This window comes from Pelodiscus sinensis, chromosome 3, assembly GCF_049634645.1.
Source record: "Pelodiscus sinensis isolate JC-2024 chromosome 3, ASM4963464v1, whole genome shotgun sequence".
NCBI lineage: Eukaryota > Metazoa > Chordata > Testudines > Trionychidae > Pelodiscus > Pelodiscus sinensis.
Window position 1 is genome coordinate 133,908,567 of NC_134713.1, and position 21,020 is coordinate 133,929,586.

Here is a 21,020-nt window from a genome sequence, read left to right on the forward strand (position 1 = left end):
CATGTCCTTTTTTATGATCATCATCATAGAAAAGTAGGTCTGGAATACATCAAGTCCAGCCCACTATGCTGAAACAGGACCAAGTAAGTCTGGACCATTCCTAATGGGTGTTTGTCCCATCTGTTCTTAAAAGCCCTCCAATAATGGAATTCCTTTAGAAGCCTATTCCAGAGCTTAACTTACCCTCATAATTAAAAGATTTTCTTAATTATCTAACCTAAATCTCCCTTGCTGCAAATTAAGCTCATAGCTTTTTGTCCTGATTTAGTGGCCAGAGAAAACAATTGACCACAAATTATTATATTTATATACTCACACTATCAGGTCCCCTCAAGAATAAAACTTGTAATCTTAAGGCAGGGGTGGGCAAATACTGGCCTGCAGGCTAGATCCAGTCTGCCAGGGTTAGCTCCTGGTGGATGCCCTCCCCAACTACTATATTTACCTACACGGTTGCAGATACCAGTGATCACAGCAGCTTCTGTTGGCCCCTGATCATTGTTCCCAGCCAACAGGAGAAGTGGGAAGCAGTGGTATGGTCCATACCGCTTCTCACCACTCCCATTGGCTTGGAATGGCAATCCACAGCCATCACTGGTACCTGAAGCTGTGCAGACAAATATAGTGGCAGCCGCCTGCCAGGTGCTAACCTTGGCAAGCTGCTGCCATATTATTGCCTGCTCCTGGCCTAAAGTATTGTCATCCTTCCATACTGCCAGCTGGGATAAAATACTCATTTTCCATTAGAGAAGTAAGTGCTTAGTTTCTTGCATTTGAAGCATAAACAGTGTGCATATGTCTACTCTGTGGGCTGAAGTCGAATTAAGATACACAACTTCGACTTCAGCTACACAATTAACATAGCACCTTAACTTGGCTTTTGGAGTTGTCTACACAGCAGGAAGTCGAAGGAAGAACACCCTTCCTTCAACTTCCCTTACTCCTTGTGAAATGAGGGTTACAGAAGTCGGAGTAAGAAGCCTGTTATTTTGAAGTTATTTCGAAATAATGGGCTGGCTGTGTAGACTGCACACATTGATATTTTGAAATAAGCATGCAGTGTAGACATAGAATACCCAGCATGTTGTAAAGAAAAACAGGCTAGCTACACTTTGTGGACATTGATATTGATAGTACAGACACACAAAACATAAAGAGGAAATAAGGTTGGTTCCAGTACACATACAGGAAAGGAAATAGCAGCAAAGGACATGATCAATTATATATCTGCATTGTTAGGCAATCAAAGCTTGTGATACACACAATGATTTTACATTAGAAAAAAAAAGTCCTGGTTCTCATTTTTGAAAACTCTGTATAAAAATCATACATACAGGGGGTTTGTTGTGCTTTAGCTTCAGGAATTGCTGTCTCACTATGTTCATGTTTTGGTAGAAGACCTTAACAGCTTTAGCAAATTCAGCATTATAGCTCATCCGATGGTTGCACATTTGGCCAGCCTCCTTTGATGAGACAGGCTGTTTGGTCACCTTAACTGCCCTTTTATTAGGAGACTTTAATTTCTTGCCTAGAACGTAAAACAGACAGGATTTTTATTAGTTATTAATAAAATAAAGCCTAGCCTTTGCTTCTGCATGTTTATATTGCCATTGGATGAAAGTGATAAATTTTATCCATATTCTCTTGTTAGAAAAAAAAATTCCGTGACACAAATAAACTTAACACCGTCTGTTCCAGGAGGCGCTAAACACAGTACATCTTAACTAAACAGAAGCATGCAATCTGAGGGCATAGTTTGTGTTTTGCACTGACTTTCATGGCGTCCTGTTTCCCATTTCTTCAGTTTATCCTTAAGAAATACATTTTCTTCCCTTAAAGCTCTGTTAATATCTCTGAGAAGCTCAGTCTCCTCTTCCAACTTCAGCAGCTTCGGGTAAAGTTCAGCTATCTGATTAGCTGTGCCCTATTGAAGAAAACATTCAAATATAGACAAAAATCCATATTGGTATTTATCAAGGCCTTCTACAGATGGATGTAAGTTCGCTACTCTCTGATTCAGCCATTCATTCTGTTTTAATGTAAGATTATTTTTAAGAATCCGTGTAAGAGAAGCACTTAATTAGAAACTTCAGTGGCTTTTTAACTAATTAGGGACTATGTGACATCTATTTTTGTTGTGCTGTCATAAAAATTCAAATTAATTGTCAACAGAAAGTAAAGAACACAGATCCGTGTATAGCAAAGCACCTATATAATTTACAGGTTTGTTACTTATTCTACAGGGAGACTCAACTGCCTTTCATTTGTTAACTGCCTGTGGATAATGATGCTGACCTCTTTCTGAAGTGCATTGAGAGCCAATGAAAAAAGGCTATGTAAGAGCTAGGCATTTATTATTATTATTCAAATGGTCATTTATTTTTATTAAACCATTATTCAAACTTAACTTTGCCAGTTGAAATGAACATAAATAACTAGCTAAAATAAGCTTATTTTGCACCCAGTTCATTTCAATGAGCTTTTTGCTAGTGTAACAAGCTACACAACTGTTGCCAAAGTGTAAAGAAGCAGACCTGATCCTCAGGTGCTCTAGAGTGCTCTGAGGTTGCTAATAGTAGTGGCCAGAGGGATGCCACTCTGTCTCTAGGAATTCTGAGTCCTGCTTGTTTCCATCTGGAAAATACAGGTCATGGGACTACAGGGTAGTCTTGGAGATCTTTCATAACACTGAACCTGTGAACAAGCCATTAAGTGGTAATGGAACCATTTAACAAGCATGTGCCAATCCTGCAGTTACTGACAAACACAGCTGTGCATTACTGCATCTATAGGATCTTAGTTTAAAAATTGCTTTAAGTATTGCATTAGTTTGCCGCTGAAGATAATACAATCACATCTCAAAATCCTTGCATAGATATTTAGATGCACTATCGGAGTGTTCAGCTTTAGCCTTAAATACTTGGATCTTTAGACATATTACACATCTCCCAAATCAAATTAGGCAACTAGGGTGTCCATCATTATTAGATGGTGTTAAAGTGTCACAAGAGGGGCAGATTTTGAATGCTGGAGAATTTCCTTATGCCACATTAGAAGATATACTCAGCATTCTCGGGTCCTCAACTCAAATAAGCTTTATTTTCTCCATTTAAATCATTGTTCTGGGGTGGGGCTTAGCATGAGGGGTTCAGTATGCAGGCTGTCCTGGGGAAGCCCTCTCTCCCTGCAATACCTTGGGGCCAAGTGAAAAGTACCCGCTTATGACCATTGCAGCAGGCAAGGCTAGGGGAGGAGTGCATGTCCCCTGCTGGGAGACTGAGACACACAAGCAAACTTTCTGAAATATATAGTAGATAGCTGTTCCTTTCTCCATCCCTGCCTCCTACTGGCCCAATGGGGTTATAGCTGTCCTGATCCCTATCTCTGGCCCCTTGCTACCCCCTATCTCCATGGTCATTCTGCAGTATAACTTCCTCCTACCAGACCCCTCCCTCTCCTTCCCGTTCTATGAGAAATAGTCAAATTCTAGGCACATCCCATTGCCCTGGCACAACCAACCCCTGACTTTGCTTTAAGTTATGGTTAGAGAAAGCTGCATACCAAATTTGGTTGTCCTAGCTCTTACCGTTTATGACAGTGTTTCTTAAACTTTTTAAGACAGAGGAACACCAAACAATAATATATATATATATATTTTATGAGGAACACCAAGGATTTTTTGTTGAGAAAAAAAAAATGTCCCAGGGAGGGGGGAGAGAAGAGTTAGAGAGCCAAAAAAAGTCACCTGCCCCTTTAAGGGCAGCCATTTTGAACTGTGCTCTCCATGGCGCGCACTGCAGTGTACTGCGGAACACCGTTTAAGAAACACTGGTTTAGGAGGATTTCTTGAATGGACACATGGACAGATGAGAGATGCACATTTCTAAAATATATAGTAATATTGCTAGTACCCCTGAAAGGGGGTGAGTGGATAGAGCCTGTAACTAGATCAAAACAAAAAGACAATAGACAAAAAAGACTTTGTCACTCAGAACATCTGCCAACTATGATTCTATGATAAGGGGATGGTTGGATGAAATAACATGATCTTGGTAACTAATTGACCATTCATTATAGGGAACTTTCTGGGTGTCTGGCTGGTGAGTCTTTCCCACATGCTCAGGGTTTAGCTGATCGCCATATTTGGGGTCAGGAAGGAATTTTCCTCCAGGGTAGATTGGCAGAGGCCCTGGAGGTTTTTCGCCTTCCTCTGTAGCATTGGGCACAGATCACAGCTGAAGGACGCTCTGCATGTTGGGGCCTTCAAAGTATTTGAAGGCTTCAATATCTGAGACATAGGTGAGAGGATTATTCTAGGAGGGGTGGGTGAGATTCTGTGGCCTGCACTGTGCAGGGGGTCAGACTAGATGATCATAATGGTCCCTTCTGACCTTAAAGTCTATGAGTCTATGAGTCAACTGGCAAAAGGGTACAGGGATGCATATCGTATCTACATACTAGTTCATCAAAGAGTGTCATGTAAGGTCCTTGATTAAAGACTGCAAAAGCGGCGAGGAGTCCTGTGGCACCTTATATACTAAGGTGCCGCAGGACTCCTCGCCGCTTTTGCAGATTCAGACTAACACAGCTACCCCTCTGATTCTTGATTAAAGACTGTGTCACTGGTCATCATAATCATTGCAAAATGTATGTACAGATCTGTGAAGAGTTATTTATCTTTACTGAAAATTATGTTCTCTAAGTTGGTGAGTTAATAGTGAGTCACCAAAAGGGGATCCACATACTATTGTCAGGAAGGAGGGAAGAAACCTCCCTCTCTCTCTCTCTCTCTCTTTGGCTGGTCATTTATAAATTGGGTATTGTTCAGTTCACAATGGATGTCTATTTACAATCTGAGCAAAATGCCAAGCAAAAGACTGCGGGTGTTGTGGATTTTTCTGACCCCTTGTCAGTGCAAGGAGTGTCTATGTTGAAGTGCTACCACAGCATAGCTGCCTTTGTGCCATGGTAGCAGTATAAATGTAGACAAGCCATCAGAACAGTAAAGGCTTGCCGTTTCCTAAGGCCCACTGATTTTATCAAAGAGTGTTAATTCATAATTTAAATGGACTCACCAGACCAATTCCCTTTGCGATCACCGTTTTTGGATGATCAACTATAATGGTGCCCTCGCTTGTGACCATGTCGTGTAGGGAGTAGTCCAATTCAGCGCAACCCTCTGCATCGTGGGAAAGAGAGCACGGTTAAGGCTGTTTGTCACATTCCTTCACTACTGTATCTGCATGATACATCAGTTGAAACATTTAGGGGAAAATACATAATATCACTCCAAGCTGTGACAAGTCTCTTTGAACTTACAATAGACATCTCCACTTTCTCAAACTTCCCTCCAATGCTTAATACTTGTATAACAAATCTCATAGCATACATGTGATTCTTAAAAATACACGCAACAACAATTAAACACCTCCCATGCCACCAATTTCACAATTAGCTATGTTAGCAACACTGGTAGAGGGTTCTAAATACATGAGATCCAGGACTGTAAACCTCCAGTTTCTTAGGCCATGTCTGTATGTACAGCACTGCAGCAGCACAGTTGTACCCATTCTATAGCAATGCATCTAGTGAAGATGCTCTTTGCCAACAGGAGATCTCTCTCTTGTCAGCATAATAAAGCCCCCTTGTAAAGTGGGGGAAGCTCTGTTGACGGACACTCTCCCGTTGACAGTGCTGTGCACACCAGTGCCTGGAGATGGGTTTTTCACAGGGAAGATGTATTTGGGGAAACTTGGCTGTTGGAGTCACCTGGCAAAGAGTAACTAGGCTGGCGAAAGATGGGGTGAAATCTTACACTTGTGGGATGGCTGCTGTTACCAGGGAACTCAACTACAGCTGCACAAAACAGGCACCGGAGGTTACTGGTTTGGACAGGGGTGGGCAATAACTTTCACAGGAAAGCCAATTAATGAATTTTGGTACATTGTCATGGGCCAGCTCCACTCCTGGAAGGGGTGGGGCCTGGGACTGACAAGGTGGGACTGGGGACTAGCCTCCCTTCAGAGTTGTCTGGGGCCAAAGGCTTTGAACTAAAAACACAGCCAAGTGCTTGTGGCTCATGGCCCTGCCACTACCGCGTTGCCAGGCAGCTGCGACTATTTAAAGGACTTGTGGGTCCAACCCTGGCCAGGATAACGCTGCAACCAGGAGCTGTGAACCATTTAAATAGGATCCTGTTGCCTGAGCCATCGCCTGGAAATTAGGTGGCATGGGCAGCCAAATATACATAGTAAGTGGCCAGGTGCAGTACCTGGGCTGGATCAAAGTGTAAAATCCAGCCCCCAGGCCGCATCTTGCCCAGCCCTGGGTTTGGATGATCCCCAAAATGTCACAACAGTAAAGACACGTTAAATGCTGTGAACTTTCATCCCTGTCCCCATTACCCATCCTCTTCTCTCTCCTTTTCGCCGCTGATACACAGAAACGAGGGGCAGGGGTGTAGGGACAGGCATGGAAAGATGGAAACCAATTCTGCCAACATGCTAGTCTGGAGTCACAGATGACCTTGAAAGGGACATGGTTTAATGAACTTACCTCCACATCCTGGAATACAAACAGTAGCAGCCAAACCACCTGGCAAGTACTATTTGTGGGACATTATTGTGCACAGACTTCACTCAGGATCAGGGCCCCTGAACAGTTTTGTAAGTTGCAAAACATTTCTAGTATGAAAGGAAGGGGCTGGATGCAGAGTTACGTGGTCAGAATAATAAGTAAAGCCACAGAACTTCCGGGATGTCCTGACCTGATTTATTGTACCTGAGACAGCAGTGAAATCTAAGTACTAGATTTAGGGCCAAACCATGCTGCACAAAATACTGCATATTAGCCCTGCTTGCTTCTGTGGCTATGGGCATCCATGTTCTGTCACCTTTTATTTGTAGTATGGAGTTGGACTGAACAACTTACCTGTAGCTCTATACCCATGCAAGGGAACAGTAACTTGGTGACAGATTATATCACTAGGCCTAGATCAAAACCTAGCCTATACAATCTTCCCTAACAGTTAGGGATGTTAAATATCGGTTAATTGAATAGTCGAGTAACCTCATGAATTCTTATCGGTTAGTCGCCTATTCTACAGTCCCCGAGGGTGGGGCCAGCAGCCAGTGTGCTCTGGCTTCACTCCCGAGGAGCCCCCTTCCACTCTGCGCTGTTGCCTCTGATAGAGAGGCAGCAGCATGGGATGCCAGGCAGGAGCAGGTTCGCAAGGGGAACCAGTTTAAAAATCCGCTCTCCTTGCAGGCAGGCTGCCTGTCACCCAAGTGCTGCTTCCTCTGATAACGAAGCAGCAGCATGGGGTGGCAGCAGGTCCTGTCTAGGGGACATCTGAGCTCCTGGATCAGGTGTGAGCTGGAACAGAGCTTGGATGCCTGCCCATGTGGCTCCTAATACACTTCAAATGTAGAGTCACAGCAGGGGTAGGTCCTGGACTCAGTGAGAGCCAGGACTGAGCCAGGCTGCCTGCCTGCCCAGCTCCTAATACACTTTAAAAGCAGAGCCACAGCAGGGTAAGTCTCAGACCTGTTGCAAGTCAGGAGTGAGCCAGGCTGCTGACCAGCCTGCTAAAAAATTTACTGGGGGAGAGGGGATGCGTGTAGTCTATAGCATTAACCTGTACATTATTACTTATTGGTTAATCGACTATACTATTACATCCCTATTAACAGTATCACTGAACTATCACCCTGCCCACAGTAATATTAAGTAATAATATAAGAATATGGATGCTTTAATGGTAGCAGTGCCTATTTCTGCTTTTAGTCAGTAAACCTGTCTGACAATAATTCCTGGGGCCTGGCAAGTGTTTACTGGGAAAAAAGTCAGTAGCTCTCATGGTAGTCATGCAGTCTCCTCCCACCCTGAAGAGTAGGGAACTTGGAGCAAAAACTAATGTTTAATCTATGTATGTTGTCTGACAAGGACATTGACTCTATCCTTGGGTAAGTTACTTAGCCTTTGCGTACTTCAGTTTTCCCACTTGTAAAATGAGATTAATGAACTTTATCTACCCTCACAGGGATGTTGTGAAACTTACTAATGTTTTTAAAGCAGAGAGATTCTTAAACATGAGATGCCACTTACGTATAATGCACTATTTAATAGAGGATGCTTTTAGCATTCAGTGTTTTAAAGGATCAAATTCTTGGCTAGATTGACACACTCATTCTAAGATGGTTGTACCAAGCAAATCTAATCAACCTTGCAGAATGTAATACTGGACTAACATTGAACTGAACTGAAATACAGGCAGTCCCCGAGTTACGCGGATACGACTTATGTCGGATCCGCAGTTACGAACGGGGCCCTCTCCCTGGTCTCTAGCAGACCAGGGAGAGGAAGCAAAGCGGCGGAGCACACAGGCAGCGGACAGCCCAGACACGCATCTGGGCTGTCCGCTGCCCGCGTGTTCCGCCGCTTTGCTCCGCTTTGCTCCCCGTCCCCCTGGTCTGCAGACCAGAAGGACGGGGAGCAAAGCGGCGGAAAACGCAGGCAGCAGACAGCCCAGATGCGTGTCTGGGCTGTCTGCTGCCCGCATGTTCCGCCGCTTTGTTCCCCGTCCCCCTGGTCTGCAGACCAGGGGGACGGGGGGCAAAGCAGAGCAAAGCCGCGGAGTCCGAGGGCAGCAGGACAGCCACGGCGCGTCTGGGCTGTCCCGCTGCCCCCGTGCTCCGCGGCTTTGCTCCAGACGCCTGTGGTACAGCAGCTGGGGCGCTGCTGGTTGGTCCTGTAGCGCCGCTCTGGGCGCTACTGGACCAACCCGGCAGCACCCCAGCTGCTCTGCCCCAGGCGTCCTGATTCAACCGCTGCTGAAACTGACCAGTGGCTGACTACAGGAAGCCCCTGCCCTGGGCTTCCTGGAATCAGCCGCTGATCAGTTTCAGCAGCAGCTGACTTGGGGATGCCTGGGGTTCTTAAGTTGAATCTGTATGTAAGTCAGAACTGGCATCCAGATTCAGCCGCTGTTGAAACTGATCAATTTCAGCAGCGGCTGAATCTGGACGCCAGTTCCGACTTACATACAGATTCAACTTAAGAACAAACCTACAGTCCCTATCTTGTACATAACCCGGGGACTGCCTGTATCACAGTAGTATAAGTCAACATGCTTTGTCTTAGAATCAGGCCATTTTATAATTGAAAACTACGCTAGAGTAAGGTTTGATTCTATTTAGAACTTGCAGCCACAAAGAACTATGCAAATTAAAGGGAAGTATTGTAAAAGAAATACCTTGAAGGCCCCACAAATCAACAATTAAAGCATTTTTTTGTAAATAATTCAAAAATTCATGGGATGTATTTAGGGCTGAGAAGTGGACTGTCTCTTCAATCTTTGCATTCATGTTTTTCCAGATAGGCTTTGTGTGTAGGGAATGTGGAAGATCATACATGCTGTACCTAGGGGAATAAAACATTAACATACAATGTAAAGAAATGCCCAGTTCAGTACTGGAGAAAATCATTTATTTGAACAAAGCAAATGTGAACAAAAGCATGATGGCAGCACTGATTTCATATAACACATCGCAGCTAAATATTTCATGTAACATATCGCCGGATAGAATACGCATATTAAGCGGATTATAACCTGTGTGCACATATCATTCCTGTGTTTTAAAGTTAGAACTATGAAGTATAAACCTGTTTATTAATCTAGATATTCTAAGTGAGGGCTATTATGTAGCCAGGTCTCCTGACGCTGGATCCCATTTTGGATGCCGTACTATTCCATGGGAAGCGTGAAGAGGTTTAAACTGAACACAAAAGGTTTCCCACCTTGGGCAAATCTATATATAGGCAGGGGAACCAGATAATAGCAGCTGCCAGACACCTGCACACCCCTATTTACCATCTAAGATGTCCAATGCAACTAATGGAACAGAACATTAAGAAGCATCTAGCCTCCCAGCTTGTGACAAAAGATGAGTAAAGGTGAGAAACTGCAGGTGGAAGTTTACTTTGGGTATTCGGCTTAGCTGGCATGTTGTGTTTTATTTTGCTTAGTAACTAACTTTGATCTCTCTATTATCACTTGCAATAACTTAAATCCTACTTTTTATACGTAATAAAATCCCTTTTGTTTATTATCAAACCCAGTGTAAATAATTGTTACCTTGCGGGACAACAACTATGCATCTCTCTCATTGATAAAGGGGACAAATAACTGAAGAGCTTGCTCTCCACTTCGTACAGAGTAAAACAAAGGGATTTATCTGGGTGGGGTTCAGGTCCCACTAGAGCTGTGCAGCTGAGTGCAATGTCAAGCCCCCTTGACTGAGCTTTCCCAGAGCTGAGCTGTTCTCAGTGTGCGCGCTGCTCTGCTGTGGGCTGTGACTTAACACTGTGCCATCGCTGGAGATCAGAGGGCCTCACACAGCAGTGGGGTCTAAGGATTTCTGCCCTCTCCACTCCCAAACCACAGGGGTGTTTTGCTCCATTCACTGAGGAAATTCTCCTTTGTTTGGAACAAATGAACTCTCACATTTCTGTTCAAGGCAGAGCTTGCCCCTATCAACCTGTCCTTTAAGAGAACAGCTGCGATTGTGACCTTTTGACTTGAAGTAGGTCCTGCAGCATAGAGATCTAACAAGCAGATAGATTCTAGTAGTTCAGACATCTGTTGAGGTAACTATAAAAGTGCTCCTGCTCTCACCAATGATTCCAACTGAACACTCCATGAAGGACACAGTGAATTAATCCAACACCTTACCCTATCTGAATGCCCCGCTCGGTGACTTCTCGAAGCCATTTAATGCCAAGGCACTGTAAGATGTGAATCTGGAAATCAATCCTTCTTCCCAGCAGCTCCAAAGGGTCAATGACTATATCATCCTCTCCAAAAGCTCTAAAAATGTCAGAATCATAATGTAACCTGTTACATCTGGCTCTGCTTTCACAGCAAACACACGATGGTGACATTAGTCAGGCCTATGAGGAGGAAGCTGGGAACAGAGGAGAGGGCAGCTCTCTGGTAACTCCCTATGGTGGGAAAGGAAACCTTATGGAAGGGACTGTATATAAAACACAGCTCATTTCCTTTGCCACCAACACTCCAAAATTAGGAGACAGGCCTGGGATCTTTTGAAGGGATGAGAGAGACAGGGATTAGGAGAAAACAAAGGAAGAGGGAATTACAGTAAGATCCTCGAGAGTCGGAAAGACACAGAATAGAGTAATAGAGCGAAAAAGCAGGAAGTATGGAGGCAAGGAGGAGAAATGGGCACACAGACATCTTCCAAAAATATTTTTCTGCTCTGTCTTTACAAACAAACAAGTTCCCTCATTCAGTGGATCAGAGCTAAGCTAAAAGGTAATGTTTAACCAGTCTTATCAAGGTAGAGAGCTGTCTGGTGGTACAAAGCAAGGCTGAACCATGAAAGCAGACAAGTTATCTTAGCACACTTTTGAAGTGTAGTAAACTAAAGCATACAAAGGCACCTTGTAAGAGAGCCCACATGAGGAGTTAGTTTAGAATAATTAGTGAGCTATAAATGCACACCTTAGCTTGCTGTGCATTAACTTCCCATGTAGACAAGCCTTGGCAGTAAGATTCTGTGTTAATACCAATGGTCACACTAGCACTTTTGTCCATCAAGGTGGAGGAAATAAAACACACCACGTATTGGGGGTGGCTCAATTATGCAGACAGGAGAGCTCTCTCCTGTTGCCATCCAGTGGCTATACAGGAGACCTTACAGTGGCTCAACTGTGCTGCTGTAAGGTCTGTAGTGTAGACATATGATTCTCATTTCCCCTTCCTGGCCCTGGAGTAGAACCATCACTTAATAGCTAGTGTACATGGGGCTTTACAAATGTGTTAGCTAAAACATGTTACCATTTTCTCCCTACACACTCCTTTTTCTCCCAAGATAGAGAGGGTCATCTGCTCTAAGCATTCCAGAACACTAGTGATTTGGTCTCACCTTCCACATGTGTGTTAACCTTCAGTTATGGTGGTGACTAATTTGCTTACCAACATCAGACAAGGTGGCTGTTCTTGGGGCTGGACTCTAAGTTGAGTTGATCAAGTGATTTTTTTTTGTAAACCCTCAGTGTAACTGACTTATGACTATCCAGAAGTGTCACTGCTTGAAAACTGACACAAGCTTCGCCTCTGTGGCAGGACCAGCTCTGCCTCCGGCACAGCAGAACTTCATAAACTGCAGCTTGAGAACCACTGGTGCAAAACATGTGTGTTTACTGCCTCTCTAGCCCTTCCAACCTGTTTTACCTGGTGCATCATCAGTGATTTCTCCCACACTCTACTAGTGCCTCCAGAACGTCCCCTCCCAACTATTTCTGAGACAGCTGAGCTCTGTCCTTCAGTATGAGGCAAGTGTAACAGAACACAATGGGCCATTATACGCTTTCTTTGTTCCTCTTTCCCAGAAGGTCCAACTAAAATTCATCTGTGTGGTTCTTTCACTTAGCTAGGGTAGGACCTTGGGTAACAACCTGAGGGATTTTCACTTTCCCAGGGGCTAAGCAGCTATCATTGTAGCACCCAACACCAGGGAGATCAGGATGGACCTGGGAATCCACAGTATTGTCACACTGGCATATTTTTCCTAGGTGCTAATGTCTTTGGGTCAAATCCTGCTTCCATTTATACATGGCAAACCTGTCCGAATTTCACACGGTCTTTATATTTTTCTTGGTAATACTTTTTGCCTCCATCCTCTACCCTACCAGACATATCATTCGGCGACATTCCTGAACTGGATTTTTTTAAAAGTGCTCTTAGATTAGGGACATACAATCCTGTTTAATCAGTTAACCAGTTAAACGTAACGTTTAGTCAGTTAACTGATTAAACAGGTTTGCACGAGTAGGGACTGCTCCAGTCAGGCTGCGCCCACTGCACTGCACTGCGGGTGGATGGGGAGCTGCTCCGGCCCAGTCATGCTGGCGTGTTCCCACCTGCAGCATAGCAGGCCCAGCTGCACCGGCATGCCCCCAGCCTGAAGCACAGGAGGCCCAGGTGGAGTGGAGCAGTCCCAGTCCCCTGCCTGTGTTGGACAGGAAGCTGCTCCTGTCCAGCCAGGCCACCAGTTAGCTGGAAACTAATAAGTTTCACCCAGTTAACTACTGACATCCCCAATTAGATAGAAACTAGTTCAAATAAGGAGAAGGCAAACTTTTACCTTCCATCACTGGAACACGGAACTATGTTTATAAGTAGAATAGCTTCCTCCATTCCTTCAGAGTTCAGAACTTCTGTTTGTTCTTCCAGCTTCATGCAGTAAGCAAGCGACTGAAGCCAAATGTGAGCAGATCCTAGATGAATGACCTCCACGGGATCCCAGAATGGATCACTGTCTTGGTCCACATTCACATCCGCTCCATCTAAAAAATTCTGGTAAAGCTCTTCCATTAGGAATTTCCTATTGATGAACTTGGCCTTGGACCACACCCATACCTAGACATACACAGGAAAGATGATTAAATGAATGGTCGTGGGATTCTTACTCTGGTACTCTCATCCTTCCAGTTAGCTTTACTAATGACTCTATGTGCAACCCATAGGATGAAACAGTAAGAGAAAGAGGACAATTAAGTGCACCAAATTCAGCCCTATAGAATCTGCAGTGACGTATACTCTGGATATCTTTAAAGTGTTTAAATATAACACTTCTGTGATCCCATCATTTCACTTGCAGAGAAACAGGATGCTTTTGAAGGCAAGTAAGAAAGTGATACAACTTGTGATCGCTTTATATTGTTCATGTCAGATCTGAGCAAGCAGAAAAGCTGGGAGCCTTTTAAAAATAGCACCCACATTCTATAGCTGCAATAGTTTGAAAGGAGAGATGGGCTTTTCCCACCAAGATCAAAATAAGGATCAGGTACATTATAACAAGCTCCTGCAATAAAGCAAGTCAGTGGAAAATAGCGAGGGACTCAAACCAGAAGTCTTCAATGCCAAACTCTGGGATTAAAAATGTAAAAGAGCTGTTAAAATCCTTCTCAGCTGTAAACATCCCAATGATAAAGGTTAAATGGAGACAGACAAGGGGCTGAAATTTCAATTTTGTAAAGAGAAAATTAGTAAGTACTCTCCTTTATTATATTAACGCTGAAGCTTTGCACTGTTCATTGTCAAGCAGCCTGTCAATACTCAAATTCTCCACCAGAGCAGACGCCTTCACTGGCATTCCCACTGGTGCTAGTTCTGCTGAAAATGGACAAGTCCTACTGCAAGGATGGATGGTTATCAGAAAAACCTCAGCAGACCAGACAAGGCCATGGTAGGAGGTTCTCTGGCTACATTTCCCTGCATTTAAACCCCTGCTAAGAAGATTACTTTGAGTGCTCCTATCTGAAATAGTTCAATGACATGAATTTCATCAGCAGCATTTCTATTGCAGAAACAGAACATAGAGCAAAAGTTTTATGTACCGAGGTGAGAGTTCATTTTGGTTCAAATGGAAGAAAGGTTCAAAGTCTAACAAGGTGATGAAATTAGGGTGAGGTCTTGAGGGAGGAGCATCAGTTGGCAGATCCAGCAGTTACTACAGGAAAAAGGACAGCTTCAGTAAAAGGGGTGTAGGGGAATCCGTGCGGGGGTAAATGAAGACAGGAAAGGAGCACACAAAGGCTAACTGCAGCAACAGAGCCCTTTCCAGATACACAAACGTGTGTCTGTGTGCTGCAAAACTTTTCTGCAGATTTGCAGGGCTCTATACTGGAGGCTGGACTGAAGTTGAGACACATGCTGTTGGGGGCCCCGTTGGGGAGAGATGTGTGGGCAACTGTGGGAAGCTTAGGCAGAGATATGGAGCCTCTATCTGCCCTCAGCCGGATGAGGAGCCTGGGGGGAGCAGGAACATGGCCATGGGCTACTTGCAGCATTTCTTCCCCCCCGATCCCTGCCAGCACCACTGGCAGGTAGATGTCCACCATGGCTCCCCACAGCTCCCTGGCTGGCTCCATGCTGACCTGGGGGAAGAGGGGTCAGGGAGGGAGGGTGACCTGTGCAGATGCTTGGGAGCTATTAGGACACCCTGCCCAGGGTAGTGAAGGTCTGCTGCAGCTCCCCACAGCTGCCAGCCACTCTCTCCCTGGACAGACTGTGGCTCCGAGCCACCCTATTCCTGGTCAAAGCTGGCTCAGGGAGAGTCCCGCTAGCAGCTGTGTGGAGTGACAGTGCAGGCCTGTCACCAACGCTGCGTGTGGGGCACCAGGAGCCCATAGTCACTGTCCCTGCCTCCTGCCCAGGGTACAGTAGAGGAGACTCACTGCAGCTGCCTACTGCTCTTCTCATCAGAGCCTTGCACGGATACAAAATTTGTACCCGCATCCATGCTGCGTTCCATAGAAATGGTCCACAGATAGCTGCATCTGCAGATATTAAGTGCATACCCATGGATTTGCAAGGGTCTACAGGGACTGAGTAGGGGTGTGAGAAGTTGTGTGTACAAAAAAGAGAAAAAAGCAGTGGGGGAGTATGTACCGGGGGGGGGAGGGAGAATTGAGAAAGCTTCCCGTTTGTGACAGAACAGAGCTTATTGTAGCTTACATTACAGTTAATGGCATGAGTAGCTTACATCTTATTGATTCTCTCCACTGTCCTCGGCTACTACATAAGACTATGATGAATGGCTCAATTTCTTTACCTGACTAGTCTTTTTGTTGGTCACTTTTACTGTTACTTCCTTTTGCAGATCATAACCTCTGGAGTCTGACAATGCTAGATTTTTCACTTTCAATTCCAACTTGAGCTCCTGTGAAGGGGAAAAAAAGAATGTTTCTCAAGAGACTATAACACAGCGCATGAGTATCTAAGTGCTGGATTTAGCTAACCTTCACGAGACTATGTCACACTATGGTGCACGAGAAAGGGCTAACACACTGAGGGATTACTATTAGAAGTGTTACTGGGTAGCATCTCTCAAACACTTTTATAGGAGACAGAAGTAGGAATGTAAATAGTTAACCGGTTAACTGGTAAGCCTCAGCCTTAACCGGTAAGCCTGACATTATCTGGTGAGGCTTGAGCAACTCCCCACCTGCCACAGTCAGGGGCCGCTCCAGCCCTACAGGAGCTGCCATGGACAGGGCTGCTCTAATGCATCCCCTGCCTGTGGCAGGCCTAGGCAGAAGCTGCTCCATTTGGGACTAGTCTTCTACTCTACTGCAGAATGCAAAGCTTGCCTGAGTTGGCAGACAGTAAATTGCTAGAGATAAGGAAGGCCTACTGGAGAGATTCTGAGATAGTGGAGAAAGAGCATGGTACTTCACTAAGGAATGAACCAATGTTCAGCTTGGTTACTTTAGTCAAGTATTCTATTTTGAAACCTCTGAGTAGTGATAGCTCAGCAGAGGGCAGTGTGGAATTCCTTACATCCAGTCGAAATTTTTCCTTGCTAAATTTCATGTCATTATTCTAACCTTTCCCTCTTTACATAACCGAAACAATTCTTCTTCCTGCTTTGGTCGCTACACACCTCAAATTCTTGCAGTTAGTTACCGAATAATCCCCTGCTTAGTAATTGCTCAGCCAGGGCGTATCTAGACTAGGCCAAAAGGTCGAAAGAGGATATGCAAATTTTGCAGGAGTTTACATATCTTCTTCCGATTGCACTTTCGAAAGCAGAGCTTTCAAAAGTAAAAGTAATTAAGACATGGCTTTTTCGGCAAACTCTCCACCCGTTTTGTCGAAAAGCCACGTAACCCTCCTTTTTTTTTAAAGAGGAGCAACTTTTTGACAAAGGGGGCAGCTCGCCGAAAAAGCTGCATCTTAATTACTAGCACTTTCGAAAGCTCCACTTTCAAAAGTGTGATCGGAAGTTGATATGCAAATTCCCGTGGAATTTGCATATCCTTTCGACCGTTCGGCATAGTCTAGATTCGCCCCCAGGTTATACAGCACAGAACTTTCTCTAATATCCAGCATGCAATCTCTATTAAAAATGCTTTATAGAATGTACTTAATACAATTATAAGGAAACAACTGCACAGAGAGATTGACAGAGATTGACTGAGAAAACAAATCATATAGATAACTCTCTTGCATGCTGCCTGACAGGCAGGGGAGATGAAAGAAAGAGAAAAGTACTGAACATTAATTGTGTGAAGGTGCTAATAAAGTCTCACCATTCATCTGCAGTGTTCCAAAGGCTAATACATTAGTTTAAAATACAACTACAGTGAATACTGGTACTTACCTTTTTCAACTCCTCACTCATTTGATTTGCTTCTGCAACTAAAGGCATTAGCTTGATATAATCATGGAATACAGCAAGAACACTAGGATCTGGTTTGCCGTCCTTGTTGACAACACCTTTGAGAAATGCATTGTTAATGTTAAACAGAGGAAGACAATCCATTTTCAGGCAGCGCTTAAAGGGTTACTTATGGATGGCAAAAACTATCTGCTATTTTTACCTATAATTACTCTACAGTGATTGGTTCAGCTTTAAGATGATATATTTATGTATTTCTGTGCAGTAGTCCCCAGAAATTTTTATATATTTTGATTATGAGCTCAAAATTTGATACGGTGTTGGCAGAGTCATTTATTTCACCAGTTGGTTGGCCCTCCTGTTCGTGCTAGAGATTGGCCTCAGCTAAAAAGTGTGAACCCAGTGTCTGCATTCTAAACACAAGAAGTCTAGTTGGATATTTGGATCTGAAGTTTTGGTTCAGCCCATTATGAAAACGTGCAGAATTCTGTTATGGAGTCGGGTACAGATTTCTGACTTCCCTATATTTTATAGGTGCTACTGTTCAGAAATATTTTTGGTTCATTATCTTTTGGAGAGAGGCAGTGATGGTAGTAATTACTATATATTTTAGTGCTTTGTCTGTGTGATGTAGTGGGGGGTACCTTGCTGGTTGCTATGCTGGGCAGTGGGTTGTGAGTGACCTCCACTGGCTGCAGCACAGCCCAGCAGGGCAGGGGATGAGTCATTATGCAAGGGGGCTTCAAACCTGTCTGACGAGTTCTGCCCCAGGGAGCAGAACAACGGGAAGAAATGGAGTGGAGCCCTGGCTGGGGACAGGGCTGGAAGTGAGTGAGTTAGTTTCTGTCTGGGAGCATGGAGGAGACAGCCTAGGGAAAGGGGCTGGAATTTAGGGGCCCAGTCTCCCCCATCTCAAGGGGGGCTGAGGCATCCTAGGCCTGCCCTGTAACCAGATTACATCTGTGCTGTGCTGTGCAATAAACACCTCTATTCTACTGGCTGGTGGAGTCTGTTCGTGCCATTATGGGGATGCAGGAGACGGGAAAACCCCAACGCGCCGTCACAGTCTGTCTTAAGGGTATGTCTAGACTACATCCCTCTGTTGTCAGAGAGATGTAAATTGACATACCGACATTGCAAATGAAGTGGGGATTTAAATCTCCTGCTCTTCATTTGAATAAAAACGGCCACCACGTTTTGTTGAGTCAGCAGTTTGTCAGCAAAAAGCGGCTGTCAAGACGGGGATCGGGCAACAAAGAAAGCCTTTGTCGGCTGATCCCTTATGCCTCTCTGGCAACAGAGGGATGTAGTCTAGACATACCATAAGTGTGCTTGTCTGTCTGTTGAACTGTCTGTTCAAGAATTCTTCCTAAACAGTAAGAGCTAGGACCACCAAATTCAGCATGCAGTTTCCTCTTACTATAATGTAAAGCCAGGTAAGGGTTTGGTTGTGCCAGGAAAACAGGGTGTGCCTGGAATGGGACTGCTTCTCCTAAAACCATACAGAAAAGTGACAGAATCAGCAGGGAAGTGAAAGTGGTTGGCTGGGGGTGACCCTCCTCCACTTCCTCCATCCAGGACTGCCCCAGCCCCAAGCCTCTCACCCTTCAGGTGACCTATAGGGAGGGCAGGGGGCTGAAAAGCCTCCCCCAATTCATATGGGGACGTTGGTGGCTGTCCCTCACTCTGTCTGGGGAGTGGAGGGGGCAAATGAACCTGGACCTGCTCCAGCTGGGGGACATCCATCCCTCCCCCGGCCATGCCTCCTGGAGCTGCAGTGACCATGGAGAGGTGCTTCTCACTTGGCCCCAAGCTGCTACAGTGAGAGAGGGCTGGGGTAGTATCTCTCCCCAGGGCAGCCTGTATACGGAACTCCTCATCCCCAGCCCCATCCCAGAACAATGATTTCAACGAGGCATGTACATTTTCTTTTTATTTTCCAAAAAACAGAAAATGGAGGACCCAAGCAACGCTGGGTAAACCTTCTAGCATACTATATTTATACAGTATTTTTTATCTCCCAAATCATTTTATGACTGTATGGAATCACTGCACTTTTCTCTGGAATGGGACCCTCTGAGATATGAAATGCGGCAGCTGTTCAACAAGGTAGAGCAACCTGACAACAGTTTAGCAAGTGCCATCACATATGTCACTGTATCTGACTGAAATGGAAAGGAGCCATTTCATTAAGAATAGTAAATTCCCACGTTTCCTTGTTTCTAGGGATTTCTCTGTTATAATATCCACACATGAAACATTCTGCCTTTGGGACCGAAGAAGTTAAAAATGTTATTAATAAAAAAAAGAGGACAATGAATATTTCATTTTAAGGATGTGATCCCCTAGAAGCCCTCAGACAAATTGTGTAACAGAAGTGGGAGCAAGATGAAGAAGAACAAATTGTAGATGAGCAGTCAGAGCTCTCTGGAAAAGAGCAAGGAATAATTCTATTTCAATAATAATAATAGAAAGTTATGACCAAGTATTGTACCAGTGCACTGCTGATTGCGGAAGGAGTAATAGAGTACAGGGAAAGATAAGATAAAGCACTTCCGGTTCTCCTGCCCACACAAAGCCTTTCCGGAGGAGAGCTATCTAGGAACACCACACATCATAGACCGACAACACCTAACCTCTCAGTGAACAATCCCGTGTGGATTTCTAGTCTGGGGTGTGTGTGTTCTTAAAAAACCCACAAATCTAATTTCTTATGCCTATGTTTGCACTGCAGCGGTGCTGCTGTAGCCTGGTGAATTCCTACATTGAAGGAAGGGGCTTTTCCATGTAGGTACTTCCACCTCTCCAAGAGAGAGTAGCCAAGGCTATGATTTAGTCAGAGGTCTCAGAATACATGACTTCCCGCAAATCCTGTGACGTCTCACTGTGACGATGCCCCTGGAACTGCAAGTGGTGGGCTCCTATGCGCTGTGTGCGGTGGGGGAACCCCTGAGCTACAGGCCTCAGGGATACTGCGCAGCTCTTGGATGCCATTCACGGCGAGGAGGTTGCCTGGAGCTCCAACACACGCCCTGGTGAGGGCCCTGGACATCGTAGCTACTGCACAGCTGTCCCACTGCAGGTGGTGGGACCTGCAGATTCCTGTTTTGTCTCAGATATTTTTAGTGAAAGTCACGGACAAGTCATGGCTTTCATGAATTTTTCTTTTTTGCCCACGATCTTTATTAACAATATCTGTGACCGAATCTTAGCCTTAGCAGTAGCTAGGTCTACAATCTACGGTGGGTGTGACGTCAACCTCACTAAGACCCACAGGGTGTGACATTTTTCACTGCCCTGAGTGACATAAGCTAGGTTGACCTGAGTTTTAGATATAGGCATTACGGGTGATTTTTTTTTTTTTTGTTAAATAAATACTTTAAGTATATTTGAAAGAACACAGAAAATCCTGATGAGTAATAAATTGATGTATGATTGAAATGAGAGTTTTGGGAGACATGACCCGGCAATCAATTAGCTTATTCTGAGAGACTATGCAAAAACATTTCTGGTTATTAAAACAGTATAATATAACCCCCCAAAAATACTCTAATGCAGGAATGGGGAACCTAAGGCCCGGATGCAGCCCCTGCTTTGCCTTGATCCAGCCCCTGAGGCTCAGGGCTCTCCCCCCAGCATTGAGGAGCTCCACCCCTCCCTCCCCATTGTCCTTCTGTGCGGCTGGAGCTCACAAAATCCACTAGCCTGAGCCTCCCTAGACTCTGGCGCGTGAGGAGAATGTGGGGAGTGTCTTTCGCCTTCACAGTTCGCCATGTCAGCGAGGGCTTGCTTTTGTTTTGCTTCTTATTTGTG

At 44.7% G+C, this 21,020-nt stretch overlaps 1 protein-coding gene across 1 annotated transcript in view; it reads right to left on the bottom strand.

Annotated features, from left to right (window-relative positions):
• Positions 1 to 21,020, bottom strand: part of LOC102457071 (kinesin-like protein KIF28) — a 29,462-nt gene that overhangs the window by 1,142 nt on the left and 7,300 nt on the right. Inside the window, exons 6-13 of the mRNA XM_075923189.1 lie at positions 17,190 to 17,305; positions 15,639 to 15,746; positions 13,167 to 13,441; positions 10,733 to 10,867; positions 9,254 to 9,420; positions 5,076 to 5,179; positions 1,774 to 1,924; positions 1,335 to 1,528 (exon numbers count right to left, since the gene is read on the bottom strand). Coding sequence (XP_075779304.1) covers positions 1,335 to 1,528; positions 1,774 to 1,924; positions 5,076 to 5,179; positions 9,254 to 9,420; positions 10,733 to 10,867; positions 13,167 to 13,441; positions 15,639 to 15,746; positions 17,190 to 17,305 — 1,250 coding nt within the window. The remainder of the gene's footprint in view (positions 1 to 1,334; positions 1,529 to 1,773; positions 1,925 to 5,075; positions 5,180 to 9,253; positions 9,421 to 10,732; positions 10,868 to 13,166; positions 13,442 to 15,638; positions 15,747 to 17,189; positions 17,306 to 21,020) is intronic.